We start from the raw sequence: 15,127 nt of genomic DNA, 5'->3' as shown, positions 1-15,127 counted from the left end.
GCTGTGCCCGGCGCGGGGGAGCCCGGGGCTGCTGCGGAGCTCAGAGCAGCGCCGGCAGCGGGGGCTGGCGGGGTTTGTCCCCGGAGAGCTGCAGGCGGAGGCGGCCAGGGCCCGGCGGGCAGAGCTTGGCCATGCACGGGCGCTGCCGAGCCGCAGGCAGAGCCGCTCCGGGCACCGGGAGCGCAGCAAAATCCCCAGGTTGGAGAGAAGCCAGAGAGGAGCCCAGCAGATGGGGAAGCCGTCAGCGCCCCCGGCGCGGAGATCGCTCCCCTCGGCACCGCGCGGGAGGCGCCAAGTGAAGGATTTTCCTGGCACAGGGAGCCAAGAGATGCTCCCTGCGGCCCCCAGCCCTGCAGGCACAGGCACCACTGCCCCACTGCGTCCCGCACCCATGGGCGGGGAACCACTGCCCCACTGCGTCCCGCATCCATGGGCTGGGAACCACTGCCCCACTGCGTCCCGCATCCATGGGCTGGGAACCACTGCCCCACTGCGTCCCGCACCCATGGGCTGGGAACCACTGCCCCACTGCATCCCGCATCCATGGGCTGGGATCCACTGCCCCACTGCGTCCCGCATCCATGGGCTGGGAACCACTGCCCCACTGCATCCCGCATCCATACACTGGGAACCACTGCCCCACTGCGTCCCGCACCCATGGGCTGGGAACCACTGCCCCACTGCGTCCCGCACCCATGGGCTGGGAACCACTGCCCCACTGCACCCATGGGCTGGGAACCACTGCCCCACTGCGTCCCGCATCCATGGGCTGGGAACCACTGCCCCACTGCGTCCCGCACCCATGGGCTGGGAACCACTGCCCCACTGCGTCCCGCACCCATGGGCTGGGAACCACTGCCCCACTGCATCCATGCACTGGGAACCACTGCCCCACTGCGTCCCACATCCATGGGCTCGGAACCACTGCCCCACTGCATCCCACATCCATACACTGGGAACCGCTGCCCCACTGCATCCATGCCCTGGGAACCACTGCCCCACTGCGTCCCGCATCCATGGGCTGGGAACCACTGCCCCACTGCATCCCGCATCCATGCCCTGGGAACCACTGCCCCACTGCATCCATGCACTGGGAATCACTGCCCCACTGCGTCCCGCATCCATGGGCTGGGAACCACTGCCCCACTGCATCCATGCACTGGGAATCACTGCCCCACTGCGTCTCGCATCCATGGGCTGGGAACCACTGCCCCACTGCGTCCCACATCCATGGGCTGGGAACCATTGCCCCACTGCATCCCGCATCCATGGGCTGGGAACCACTGCCCCACTGCATCCATGGGCTGGGAACCACTGCCCCACTGCATCCATGCACTGGGAATCACTGCCCCACTGCGTCCCACATCCATGGGCTGGGAACCACTGCCCCACTGCATCCATGCACTGGGAACCACTGCCCCACTGCATCCATACACTGGGAACCACTGCCCCACTGCGTCCCACATCCATGCACTGGGAACCACTGCCCCACTGCACCCATGGGCTGGGAACCACTGCCCCACTGCATCCCGCATCCATGGGCTGGGAACCACTGCCCCACTGCATCCCGCATCCATGGGCTGGGAACCACTGCCCCACTGCGTCCCGCATCCATGGGCTGGGAACCACTGCCCCACTGCATCCCGCATCCATGGGCTGGGAACCACTGCCCCACTGCGTCCCGCATCCGTGGGCTGGGAACCACTGCCCCACTGCATCCATGCCCTGGGAATCACTGCCCCACTGCGTCCCGCATCCATACACTGGGAATCACTGCCCCACTGCATCCATGGGCTGGGAACCACTGCCCCACTGCGTCCCGCACCCATGGGCTGGGAACCACTGCCCCACTGCATCCATACACTGGGAACCACTGCCCCACTGCATCCCGCATCCATACACTGGAAACCACTGCCCCACTGCATCCATGGGCTGGGAACCACTGCCCCACTGCGTCCCGCACCCATGGGCTGGGAACCACTGCCCCACTGCATCCATGGGCTGGGAACCACTGCCCCACTGCGTCCCGCATCCATGGGCTGGGAACCACTGCCCCACTGCATCCATGCCCTGGGAACCACTGCCCCACTGCATCCCACATCCATGCACTGGGAACCACTGCCCCACCGCATCCATGCACTGGGAATCACTGCCCCACTGCATCCATGGGCTGGGAACCACTGCCCCACTGCATCCATGGGCTGGGAACCACTGCCCCACTGCATCCCGCATCCATGGGCTGGGAACCACTGCCCCACTGCATCCATGCCCTGGGAACCGCCCCACTGCGTCCCACATCCATGTACTGGGAACCACTGCCCCACTGCATCCATGGGCTGGGAACCACTGCCCCACTGCATCCCGCATCCATGGGCTGGGAACCACTGCCCCACTGCATCCCGCATCCATGGGCTGGGATCCCTGGATGGGGGGGTCCGGGCGGGACATCGCTCATCCTGTCGCCACGCAGCGCGCGCGGCCCCAGGGGGGTCCAGACCCCCCGTCCACCGGGGAACGGCGGTGACAGCAGCCGTGCTCGCGTGGGACGGCAGCAGCGCCGCCACGTGCACAACGGCTCCGGTCCCCTCCTCCCCGGGGGGGGTCCGTGGTCCATATGCTGCCCTACTTCACACCAGCCCCCCCCGCCCCGCGCTCCACTCCCGGGGCAGCCGGAGCTTCCCGAGGGCTGGCAGATGTGCCATGGCCTGGAAACGCTCTTCCTCCGGCCGTGACCCGCAGCACCCGCGCCGCGCCGCGGGGGCAGGATCGGGCATTGCCATTTTCCTGGGTTTCCATCACCAGGCCGGGGGGTTTCGGCGCACTTGGGGTACGAGGAATTTCAGAGCCGGCAGCACGGAGGATGGCGCGGAGCGCCCGGGGACATATCGCAAGCGTTCGCGCTCGTGTGAGATCATCGAGAAGGAGCAAAAAAACCCCCCCCCGGGTTCTGCAGGCGGCCTCATGTCTCCCCATCTGCTTGTGCCCCCCCTCCCCGTGCTCCGGAGCTGTTAGGCAGGGCGAGAAGGCTCCGGGAGGAACTGGGGCAGTCGGATCAGGAGAAGCCGGTGCTGGGGCACTGCGGGAGCATTTCCAGGCCAGCGCTGGGGCGGGGAGACGGTGGTGGTGGGGTGGGGGGCGGGGGGGACACACACGCTGGTGATTATTCCACAGCCGCTTCCCCTCTCGCCGGTTTTCTGTGCCACCCCCGAGCGCGACACACGCCGCGGCCCCGGGTGGCTTTTTTGGGATGCCCTAGTTGCGCCGCCGTCCCGCAACGTGCCGGGCGTACACGTGGTTCGGCCGTCGGTAAGCAGGCCAGGAGCCAGGCACACGCCGAGCACGGGACCGCAAAAGGAAGGGGGGGAGTGGGGGGGGGGGCTCGCTCGGACCCGAGCGTTCTATTGTGCTTTGCGACTCAAAAAATCATGAAAAGTCCCAAACTCACTTTCTTCTTTCTTTGCCATTCGGAGCGAGTTGACGAGGCCGGGAGACTTTTTCCCAATTATGTTTCTGGGCTGCGAGCGGCGCTGGAAGGGCCGGGGGAGGTTAGGACAGCGAAGAGGGTCCGTCATCCTCTCCTCAGTCCCCTCGAGGACACGGATTTCGGGGTCTACGCTTCCCTAGCGCTACAAATGACAGGGATGACTTCGCCGTGCACCCAGCGCGGAAGGAGAAGGCGAGGCCGGACGCGGCTCGCCCTGGTCGGCGTGGAGCGGGGTCTCCGGGCGGCCGGTTTGCAGAGCCTTTGTCACCCAGAAGGACCCGCAGGCTCTCGCTGGTGACGGGGTCGAGGGCTGGAAAGGACATTTCCTCCGATTTTCTGATTTGGTGAAGAAACGGACCGTCACCAGGTGAACCGGGAGAAATCCATCTCCGGGAGGTCGGCGGGACGGGGCCGTGATGCCGCCGAGCTCAGGGAGGAGCTGGAGCTGCTCGGCTCTGCCAGGGCCTCGGGTGGAGACGCTCCCGTTTGCTCCGAGACAGCAGCCGATGCGCAGACCCCCTCCAGCGCAGACCCTCGCCTCAGCATGCCGGCGCGCGTCCCCGCGGATCACACATCTCCCCCAGGAGCCGCGACAGGCAGAGGCACCGCCGTCCCTACCCCGGCCGCGGTACAAAGCAACCGCCCTTACACACACACAAAAAAAAATAAATTAAAATCAGTGAAACAACCCCGAAGGGAAGCAAACACGGACAGTGACGTGTCAGTTGGTAAACGGTCCCCGCGCTCCACCGTGAGCTTTGCCGGGCAGCAGCCCCCCCGTTCGCCAGGGACACTGCACAGCCCTGCGACACCGGCGCGGACAGGGAGAGGAGCTGCTCCGGGGGCTCAGGGTGCCCTTCCCGCAGCGACATTCCAGCTTTCCCGAAGAAAATCCAGTTACCAAAGCAGCCGGTGCCCAGGGATGCTGGAAGCACCGACACTGTTTCTCCCTGGCACCCACCTCACCCCAGGAACAACATCCACTAGGACTTCCCTGTGCAGAACTCTCCCAGTCTTTGAGGAAAAATACCCCAAACAACAAAATTTAAAAAAAAATTTCATGACAAATGGCCCCCCATTCGCATTATTTCGGCATTGCCAGGGTTAATCATAGAATCACGGAATGGTTTGGGTGGGAAGGGACCTCAAAGCCCCCCCAGTGGCACCCCCTGCCCTGGGCAGGGACACCTCCCACCAGCCCAGGTTGCTCCAAGCCCCGGCCAACCTGGCCTTGAACCCCTCCAGGGATGGGGCAGCCACAGCTTCTCTGGGCAACCTGGGCCAGGGGCTCACCCCCCTCACAGCCAACAATTTCTGCCTCACATCTCATCTCAGTCTCCCCTCTGTCAGTGGAAAACCCTTCCCCCTCGTCCCATGGCTCCCCTCCCTGCTCCAGAGTCCCTCCCCAGCTTTCCTGGAGCCCCTCGAGGGACTGGAAGGGGCTGGAAGGTCTCCCCGGAGCCTTCTCTTCTCCAGGCTGAACCCCCCCAGCTCTCCCAGCCTGTCCCCACAGCAGAGGGGCTCCAGCCCTCCCAGCAGCTCCGGGGCCTCCTCTGGAGCAGAGCCCCTGCGAGGTCTCCCCCTCCCCGTGCTCCCACAGCCGGGAGGCAGCACCTCCGTCGCCGTGACAGGGGACAACGCTCGGTGGGACTGGCTGCGGCTGTAAGGAAGACACAGGGGGTGGCAGAGCCTGCGGTGCCCAGTCCCTCTTCTCGGGATGGGGAAAGGCACGTCTCACACGGGGACCTGAGCTCTGCGCCGCTTCACGCCGGGTACGAGAGCAGAAAGAGAGGAGGACGGTGTCGCAGCCAGCAACAAAAATAGATCAACTGAATGAAAAACTGCTCAGTTGTTTCAAAACTCTTTGTGGGCTATTTTTAGCCAAAGACCACATTTCCCTGCCACCCACACTGACGGGATCTCAATTAACCTTTGTGTAATTAGCTTTCCCCAGCAGACGAGCTGTCATTCCATGAACACCAATACGGGAATAAAGGGCCCACCTCGGAGGGACGCCGCCGAGCACCGCATCCACGGATGCGTCACCTCCTCCTGCTCGGGAGCGCGGTGGAGACGCCGCAGCTCGTCACGGCGCCCGCGGGGCCGGCAAAGCAGCGAGATCCCGGTGCGTCGGCCGAGAGCTGATGCACATGGACACCTCGTCAGGAAGAAGGGCTGACTCCGGAGGATGCAAAGTCCGGAAGAAAAAACACCCCAGACTTGGACAGTTTGAAGGAAGTAGCTCTTGACTACTCATAGAATCACAAAATCACAGAAGCACAGAATCGCCCGGGCTGGAGGGGACCTTTCAGATCATCGAGTCCAACCATCACCCCAACGCTGACAAAACCCACCACTACCCCACGTCCCTCGGCACCGCGTCGGCCCGGCTTTTAAATGCCCCCAGGGATGGCAACTCCCCCACCGCCCTGGGCAGCCTCTTCCAACGCTTGACAGCCCTTTCCAGGAAGAAATGTTTCCCAGTTTCCATCCTAAACCTCCCCTGGCACAACTCGAGGCCGTTTCCCCTTGTCCCATGGCCTGTTCCTTGGGAGAAGAGACCACCCCCCCGGCTGCCCCCTCCTTTCAGGTAGGTAGTTGCTCAGTCACACTCAGAGAAGACCCTAAAAAGACACAGTGACCACAACCCTCGGTGCCACAGGGGCAGAGGGTTAGGAAGGTTCAATCTCCATCTCACGTCACAGAATCCCAGACTGGCCGGGGTCAGAAGGGCCCTCTGGAGCCCATCCCGTCCCACCCCCGGCCACAGCAGGGTCACCCACAGCAGGTGGCACAGGGACGCGTCCAGGCGGGGTTGGGATGTCTCCAGAGACGGAGACTCCCCCACCTCTCTGGGCAGCCTGTGCCAGGGCTCTGCCACCCTCAGGGTAGAGAAGTTCCTCCTCGTGTTGAGGTGGAACTTCCCATGGGCAAGTTTGTGCCCGTTACCCCTTGTCCTGGCCCCGGGCACCACTGAGAAGAGCCTGGCCCCATCCTCCTGACACCCCCCCTTTCAGTATTTATCAGCGTTGATAAGGTCCCCCTCAGCCGTCTTTTTTCCAGCCTGAAGAGCCCCAAATCCCTCAGCCTTTCTCCATCAGAGGTGTTCCAGCCCCTCAGCATCTCGGTGGCCCTTTGCTGTCCCCTCTCCAGCAGTTCCCTGTCCCTCTTGAACCGGGGAGCCCAGAACTGGACCCCCCCCCAGACGCGGCCTCCCCAGGGCAGAGCAGAGGCGGAGGATGACCTCCCTCCACCTGCTGGCCACAGTCCACACAAAGAAACTTCCCTCTGGAATTCCTGACGGAGCCTCCCCAGCCGTAAGCGTTCCTTTACCCAAACGGCGTGGGCAAAGCTAAGGGCAGGCTCTGCCCAAGGCGAAGGCGGCGTCCCCTGGGATCTGCAGGGAGAAAGGGGCAGGTTTAGCAGCGTCCGCGCCCAAGGGTTGAGCGGGGTCGATCCCGCCGCGGGGACGAGGGTCTGTGCCGTGCAACAGAGGAGCCGCGGGTGCACCCGAGACGCTACAGCCTGGGGCAGCCGACACGGGGAAAGCTGGACTTGCGGGAAGGGGAACGCTGGGCTTTTAAAACCACTTATCCTGTTTTCTCCAGCAGCGCTCGGGTGATTTAGTAGCTGCCCTTCCCCGAAGCAGCCCTCTGCGCCTTAAAAGGAAACATCCCTTCAGCGAAACACAGAATCCGGGCCCCAAAAAGAAGCATAAACTCATAAAAGGCCTGAGTAATGGAAGATTTTTCTCTTCAAAGAAAGAAACAGCTGGCGGAAGAGATGAGGGAGTTTACAGGGCCATTGTGTGTTTTGTTATTCTTTTGATTACAAGGTTTTTGACAGCAGTTACGGAACAGGCAGGAAAAAAAAAAACACAAACCCTGCATCTGGTGTGAAAGCACCAGCTGGAGCGATTCAAACCCTCCTGCGAAGGGGGAGAGCTGAGACCCGCAGCAACCGCCGAGGGATGGGCTCCAACGGGCGGCGTTGAAGGAGACGGTAACGCTCAGCCTCACGCCTCCGCGCTTTAAAAGCGCCTGGTGCACACGGCGAGGCGGCGAAGGCAAAGGAAAATCAACCCTGTTTCACAGCGAGCAGGAGCGAAGCGCAGCCCCTCGGGTCGAAAGAGGATCGGGATAAAGGGATGGTTTGGGACCAAGAGACGTTGGGCGAGACAGGGCAAATAACCCCATTTCTGCTCGGCGGTTCCCAGGAGGCTGCTTTAATTTCGAAGGGGGGTGACAGCAAACAAGTTTTTTCTCCTAAACAAGGACGAGGTCTTCCGCTGCGAAAAACCGCGACAAAAGGTCTCACAAGAAACACAGCAGAGCTGTGGAAACATGTTTGAAGCTTTCCAGACACGTCCAGTCCCTTCGTATTTGCTTTTCACGAGTTGCAGCACAACCCAGCCCCTTCGTAACTGAAATCTTCAAAACACATTCCTTCCCCTCCAGCCTGCTCCGACGGCGGCCCTGGCCCCTGGCCGCCACGGCCAAGGGAATGCCGGACAACGGCTCAAGGCCAGCCCTGCAGAGGTTTGTTTTGAAATGCCAGCCCTGCTGAATTCCTCTGCTCTGCGGGGATGGCACTCGCCCCTGGCTCACCGGGGAGAGGCCCCGGGGGCAGCCGGCTGACGCGAAACCGGTCTCCAGAGACATCCACCAGCGCTTTCTTGGCAGGGAGATCTCCCAGGAGGGAAGAGGGTGGCACCCGCATTGCCAGGAAGCCACACGGCACACCACTTCTCCGGTTTCTCGCGTTGTCGGAAACGCTGAGGAAACGTACGACTGCTCCCTGCCCCATCGGAACGGGTGAGCAGCCGCCGGGGCACATCCAGGAGACGGGTCAGGGGCACGGGAGGAGGTCAAAAAACCAACGCGGATGTCAGGAGTCAGCCGAGGCAGAGGGAGAACAGGAGGGAACGTCCCTGCACCGCCGTTTCGCTCCGTGCTCGCCCAATCCTTCAGCAGGGCAAGCACTCCTGGGCCCCTTCTCCCAAAGGGGAGCGGCTGGAACAGCCTCCACGCGAGGAACAACTGGCTGGAGGCTTCCGCTTCGGGGAAGGAGTCGTCAGGAAGGCGATGGAGCTCTGCTAAGTCACAAGCGGCTGAGGAGGGCGCAGGAAGATCGCCTGCCTCTGCACCGTCTCTCCAGCACAGGACCGGGGGCCACCAGAGGCAAGCAGGACCCCATCGCAAAACTCAGGGTCCAGAGGAGAGCGATGCGTTCGGGGGCGAGAACCTCACTGCGGGCTAATAACGGCGCAGAAGCGAGTATCTGTGAGTAAACCTCACCTCTCCGAAAGCCAGAGGGACGTCCAATGCACCTCCAGCAACGCTGTGAGCAGCCGCTTGTGCGGAGTGTTTTGGTACCTCCGGCCTCCGCCTTTAGAAGGGACGGCCTTCCAGAGGCTGCGGAGCTGCTGCCGCTCCTCCAGAGAACCAGCTTATCCCAAAGGCCGGGTCTGTCTCGGGCTCCAGCACAGGGAGGATCTCTCCAGTTCTTGCCACCACCAGACAATATATCCTCTATGAACAGGAAGCTTTTCAGATTGTCTCCTTAAAAAAAAAAAAAAAACAAAAACCAGAATCATAGAACCATAGGGTTGGCAGGGCCCTCTGGAGCCCATCCCGTCCCACCCCCGGCCAGAGCAGGGTCACCCACAGCAGGTGGCACAGGGACGCGTCCAGGCGGGGTTGGGATGTCTCCAGAGACGGAGACTCCCCCACCTCTCTGGGCAGCCTGTGCCAGGGCTCTGCCACCCTCAGGGGAAAGAAGTTCCTCCTCGTGTTGAGATGGAACTTCCCATGGTCAAGTTTGTGCCTGTTACCCCTTGTCCTGTCCCCAGGCACCACTGAGAAGAGCCTGGCCCCATCCTCCTGACACCCCCCCTCTGAATGAATGAGAGATGTTTGCCTGGTTCACCCTCACGGTCGTGATAACGGCATCGCCGTGCTCTTCAGGGGCAGAAGTAACTCAGCTCGGCACGTGCCACAAGCGCTGAATTCTCTCATCCTTTCCCCGCTGGGACACACCGTAACAGCGCACGGAGAAGCTCCTGCGGGCGAGCGTTCTGGGATGTGTCTGGAAGGGATGCCCGCGCCCGCCGGGCCCGAAGGTGAGGGTGAACTGCTGAGGGACAGCGTGGGAGCACGACCGGGGGGCTCAAGATACTCTTCCTACCCCCCCACTGCTGATCCAGGAGATGCTGAGTCACAGAATCGCCCGGGCTGGAGGGGACCTTTCAGATCATCGAGTCCAACCTTCAACCCAACGCTGACAAAACCCACCACTACCCCACGTCCCTCGGCACCGCGTCGGCCCGGCTTTTAAATCCCCCCAGGGATGGCGACGCCACCACTGCCCTGGGCAGCCTCTTCCAACGCTTGACAGCCCTTTCCGGGAAGAAATCTTTCCTAGTCTCCATCCTAAACCTCCCCTGGCGCACTTGAAGCCGTTTCCTCTTGTCTCATCGCCTTTTCCTTGGGAGAAGAGCCCGACATCCCACACACACACACACCCTCCTTTCGGGGACCCAGACGGCCCCATCGTGTGTCTGCTCGGACCGACGGTGTGCGCAGGCTCTGAACCGCGAACCCGCTGCACTGTAACACACCATTTGCTGCTCTACGCAAATCCGCCCCCCAGCCCGATTCCGGGCATAAAACCTGCAGGATGAGACACCCCCGGCCGCAGCCTCCCTGACCTCCGCAGGCCTGAGCGGCTCCACCGAGCTATCGGGTGTATCCGGCCACCTCAGCCGTTTCCTCAGTTCCCGCTTTCCTCCTGCCTCTCCTTTGGCAGAAGCAGGTTCCTCAGCGCTGCCAGCTCTGCCCCGGCGAGAGGAAGCACCTCCTCCACTCTCCCACGGCCATTTGTCACCTGCCCCACACTCTGCATGCGGCTGATAACTTAATCCGTTATGAAACATAAACACCCCCTCAGAAGTTTTGTTTCAAAGGCTCCTTTGATTCCAGACATCCTCGTGCAGTTTCCTTTTATAGAGACAGAGGAATTTTTCCTTTGAAACTAGAGCAGTTTTCCGAGCCCTCGGTGAGGCCGAGTCGATAACTCTGCAGGAGCTGCGATGGCAAACGCTCCCGTACTCCGGGAGTGCACCGGGGTCACACAGGGGATCACTGTTTCTGCATCTCAGGGCTTAAAATCCTGCCAAACACAGCTTTGACTCCGTATTACCAATAAAATGGCAAATGCGATGCTTTTCACAGCCAAGCAGGTTTAGGGTGAGCTTCTGTCGCTGCCCAGATGCGCCTCAACCTCCCACTGGGGAACGGTCACATCCCCAGTCAGCCCGACGCTCCGCATCCACGCCTGGCGAAACCGTTCTGCTTCTGAAAGCTCCTTGTGCCCTTCTGTGTCACCTGTGACGGCACCTGGCCTGCCCACCACCTCCCTTCGGGCCTGCTGGGGCTCTGGCTTTTGCAGAGGAGCTCTTACTCCTCCAAAACCACGAGCATCCCTGGACTCGCACAAAGTTTTCTTGAGAGACGCCCCTGACCTTCCTCAAGGCCATGACTACAGCCATCCTACAGAGAGCCCCATAAAACTCTCCTGTATAGGCACAGAGTCACAGACTGGTTTGGGTGGGAAGGGACCTTAAAGATCATCCCGTTCCACCCCCCTGCCCTGGGCAGGGACACCTCCCACCAGAGCAGGTTGCTCCAAGCCCCGGCCAACCTGGCCTTGAACCCCTCCAGGGATGGGGCAGCCACAGCTTCTCTGGGCACCCTGGGCCAGGGGCTCACCCCCCTCACAGCCAACAATTTCTGCCTCACATCTCATCTCAGTCTCCCCTCTGTCAGTGGAAAACCCTTCCCCCTCGTCCCATGGCTCCCCTCCCTGCTCCAGAGTCCCTCCCCAGCTTTCCTGGAGCCCCTTGAGGGACTGGACGGGGCTGGAAGGTCTCCGCGGAGCCTTCTCTTCTCCAGGCTGACCCCCCCCAGCTCTCTCAGCCTGTCCCCACAGCAGAGGGGCTCCAGCCCTCCCAGCAGCTCCGGGGCCTCCTCTGGCCCCGCTCCAACAGCTCCGTGTCTCTCCTGTGCTGAGGCCCCAGCGCTGGAGGCAGCGCTGCAGGGGGGTCTCACAGAGCGGAGCAGAGGGGCAGAATCCCCCCCTCGCCCCCCTGCCCACGCTGCTGGGGATGCAGCCCAGGCTGCGGGGGGGTCTGGGCTGCCAGCACACGGTGCCAGCTCATGGCCAGCTTCCCCCCCGCCCCAGCACCCCCAAGCCCTTCTCTCAGGGCTGCTCTCAAGCCATTCTCCACCCCGCCTCTATTTGTGCTTGGGATTGCCCCAACCCAGGTGCAGGACCCAGGTGCCCTTGGCTTTATGGAACTTCATGAGGTTCACATGGACCCACCTCTCCAGCCTGTCCAGGTCCCTCTGGGTGCCATCCCGTCCCTCCAGCGCGTTCGCTGCTCCTCACAGCTCGGTGTTGTCGGCAGTCTTGCTGAGGGCGCACTTGCTCCCACTGTCCATGTTGCCAACGAAGATGTTAAACGTGGCCGGTCCCAGCAATAACAATGTGGTAACCGTGTTAATGGAGGACAGTGCACGGCCTCCGGGCCTCGGATTTGAAGCAGCTCCTCCCGAGGCTCCATCCAGGCGCGAGGAGGTTCCCGGTTCTTATTTATCTGCAGCTGGTTCCTCCGCTGCCATCATGCCCCACTATGTACCCCTATGTAACGCCACCCCCACCCCTCTCCCTGCCCTTGGCGGGGTCTCCGGGCCCAGCAAACGCCCCCGAGGCCTCGGCCCAGGCCCCGCTGGGCCTCGCCCGCATGGCAGGGCCCAGCCGCAGGGGCCAGGGCTGGCAGGGCCGGTACCGGCCGGGCTCCAGGCCCCGGGAACGGCACGGACGGGCGGCGGGGGCTGCCGGGGAAGGGCGAGCGGCGGCCGGGCGCGGGGGTCACGGCAGCGGCCGGCGCCGGCGGTGCGCTCCTCCCGGCTAGGCCGCGTTGCCATGGCGACGGCGGCCCGGCACGGAGGTTGCTCTGGCGACGGCGGCGCGAGGGGGCGTGGCCTCGGGGGGGTGCGGGAGGGCGGGGCTAAGGGAGGCGTTGCCATAGGAACAGGGCGGGGGGGCGAGAGGCGTTGCCATGGAGACCGTGGGGTAGCCATGGGGTTTGGGGGGGGGTGTGTCAGGTACCCGTTGCCATGGTGATGAGGGTAGGGGAGGCGTTGCCATAGGATGGGGGGGTAGGAAGAGGCGTTGTCATGGTGATGGGGGGGTCGGGGAGGCGTTGCCATGGTGACGGGGTGTAGCCATGAGGATGGGGGGGGGTCTGGGGCGCGTTGCCATGGGGATGGGGGGGGTCACATACACGTTGCCATGGTGATGGGGGGGTTCACATACACGTTGCCATGGGGATGGGGGGGGTCACATACACGTTGCCATGGTGATTGGGGTAGGGAGAGGTGTTGCCATAGCGATGGGGGGGTCGTGGGGGAGTTGCCATGGGGATGGGTTGTAGCTGTGGGGATGGGGGGGGGGGGTCAGGGACCTGTTGCCATGGGAACTGGGGTGTAGCCATGGGTACCGGAGGGGTAGGGGATGCGTTGCCATGGGGACGGGTGTAGGAGGGACAGGCAGAGGCATCGCCTTGGGGTTGTACCTCCCCCATGTCCCCCCAGGGCCTTGGGGACCCCCCCGCCAGGCCATCCCCAACCCCCCTGGGGCTGTGCCGACTTTTGGCGCCAGGCAGGGTGACAGCAGAGGTGGGAAAATGGGGCAAATAGCCCCAAAATGCGCGGTGGCCCTGCAGGGCTGTGAGTCCCTGTGGTGTCCCATCTCCGGACACCCCCAGGACACCCCCAGAGCCCAGCGCAACCCCCCTCGGGGGACAGCTGAGCCCAGGAGGGGACACAGCAGGGACAGGTGGCCCCGAGTGACCCCAGGGGTGTTGCGTCCCGTGGGACGTCACGCCGGCGTACGAGTCCCGGGGGCAGCGGGAGAGAGCGGGGGACATCGGGAGCGACGGCGTTCGTCTTCCCGAGTCACGCGTGACGGAGCCCGGCTGTCCGGGGGGTGCCGACCCCAGCGGGAGCAGGGAATGGCTCCTTCTCTCGCCTGTGGTTTATTTATTAAACCGTCTTTAGCTCAACCCATGAGGTTCTTTTTCTTCACTTTTGCCCTTCGATCAGGCTGGGAGAGCTGGGGGGGGTCAGCCTGGAGAAGAGAAGGCTCCGCGGAGACCTTCCAGCCCCTTCCAGTCCCTGCAGGGGCTCCAGGAAAGCTGGGGAGGGACTCTGGAGCAGGGAGGGGAGCCATGGGACGAGGGGGAAGGGTTTTCCACTGACAGAGGGGAGACTGAGATGAGATGTGAGGCAGAAATTGTTGGCTGTGAGGGGGGTGAGCCCCTGGCCCAGGTTGCCCAGAGAAGCTGTGGCTGCCCCATCCCTGGAGGGGTTCAAGGGCAGGTTGGCCGGGGCTTGGAGCAACCTGGGCTGGTGGGAGGTGTCCCTGCCCAGGGCAGGGGGTGGCGCTGGGGGGGCTTTGAGGTCCCTTCCCACCCAAACCCCTCTGGGGCTCTGTGACCCTCTCCCCCATCCCGCCGTGGGGGGGTGAGCGAGGGGCCAGGGGGGTTCTCGCTGCTGGATGGGGTGAAACCCACCCGCAGCCCCCATCGCCGCCGGAGACCCCCCCAGGGAGGGCAGGATGGGCACGATGTGGCACCGTGGTGACCCGTCACCCCCCCCCGCGGTGCCGGATAACCGGCCTCTCTTGGCAACGGATTATCACGACGTGACGGATTATCGTGACGTGACGGATTATCGCGGCTGAGCCGCGGGGCTTTAGGGCCATAATCCCGGCACAGCCACCGCGGAAAACCCCGCGGCAGCTCCTCTGCCGAACCGCTGCGTTTCCTGACACCCCACCCCCCCCCCGGCACCCCCTCCCCGGGCACCCGGCCAAATCCCTGCGGCTCTCCCCACCCCGGGGGGGCTGCTCCGGGATGGGTCCCCCCCGACGGCAGACCCGCGGGGGCCAGCGGGGAGGGACGTGGCCACCAACAGCCCCCGGGGGCTGCCGCCTGCTCGCCCAGGGTAGAGGGATTTCCGAGTCTCCGGTGCGGCCCAGGTTCATGATCCCGGGATGGGAGATCCCGGGGGGCCAAGGAGGAGGATGGCGGCAGGGGGGGGTCCCCTCCGAGCTGGATCCCGGTTGATCCCACGGGTCTCCCCTTGTTGCCCAGCGGCGACGTCCCACGCGTGGCTCCATCTCCGCCGAGCCCCATCAGCCCACCGAGGCCAAGCTGCCCGGCTCCGAGCATCACCCTCCTCATCCTCATCATCATCCTCCTCATCATCATCCTCCTCATCCCCCTCATCCTCCTCATCCCCCTCATCCTCCTCCTCCTCATCCTCCTCCTCATCATCCTCCTCATCCTCCTCCTCATCCCCCTCATCCTCCTCATCCCCCTCATCCTCCTCCTCCTCATCCTCCTCCTCCTCATCCTCCTCATCTTCATCCTCCTCCTCATCCTCCTCCTCACCATCCTCCTCATCCTCATCCTCCTCCTCATCCTCCTCCTCATCATCCTCCTCATCTTCATCCTCCTCCTCATCATCCTCCTCACCATCCTCCTCATCCTCATCCTCCTCCTCATCCTCCTCCTCA

General features: G+C 63.4%; 1 protein-coding gene across 2 annotated transcripts; it reads right to left on the bottom strand.

The window, feature by feature from the left end:
* Nucleotides 1-5,071: 5,071 nt before the first annotated feature.
* On the bottom strand, nt 5,072-12,539 carry LOC134509370 (uncharacterized). Of its 2 annotated transcripts, XM_063321863.1 has the most exons (3): nt 11,867-12,539; nt 8,782-9,045; nt 5,072-8,576 (listed from the first exon to the last, which is right to left on the bottom strand). In XM_063321863.1, the coding sequence occupies exons 1-3, from the start codon at nt 12,105-12,107 to the stop codon at nt 7,798-7,800; spliced, it is 1,284 nt and encodes a 427-aa protein (XP_063177933.1). In that variant the 5' UTR covers nt 12,108-12,539; the 3' UTR covers nt 5,072-7,797. The 2 variants fall into 2 exon arrangements, 1 of the variants encoding a protein (XP_063177933.1); XR_010069317.1 differs by lacking the exon at nt 11,867-12,539 and adding an exon at nt 10,194-11,048 and having other exon boundaries at nt 5,072-9,045.
* Nucleotides 12,540-15,127: the final 2,588 nt, after the last annotated feature.

This window comes from Chroicocephalus ridibundus, unplaced genomic scaffold (assembly GCF_963924245.1).
Source record: "Chroicocephalus ridibundus unplaced genomic scaffold, bChrRid1.1 SCAFFOLD_253, whole genome shotgun sequence".
Taxonomy (NCBI): domain Eukaryota; kingdom Metazoa; phylum Chordata; class Aves; order Charadriiformes; family Laridae; genus Chroicocephalus; species Chroicocephalus ridibundus.
This window is presented reverse-complemented; position numbering and strand designations above follow the sequence as displayed.

What these genes read in the sequence shown, in the direction of transcription:
- LOC134509370 (XM_063321863.1), bottom strand. Translation starts at nt 12,107, where the DNA reads ATGGAGCCTCGGGAGGAGCTGCTTCAAATCCGAGGCCCGGAGGCCGTG. An exon ending in GACCTGGACAGGCTGGAGAG is followed by an intron (nt 9,046 to 11,866) that starts GTGGGTCCATGT and finishes TTTTTTTTTAAG; the next exon opens with GAGACAATCTGAAAAGCTTC. An exon ending in TCCCTCTGGCTTTCGGAGAG is followed by an intron (nt 8,577 to 8,781) that starts GTGAGGTTTACT and finishes GTGACTTAGCAG; the next exon opens with AGCTCCATCGCCTTCCTGAC.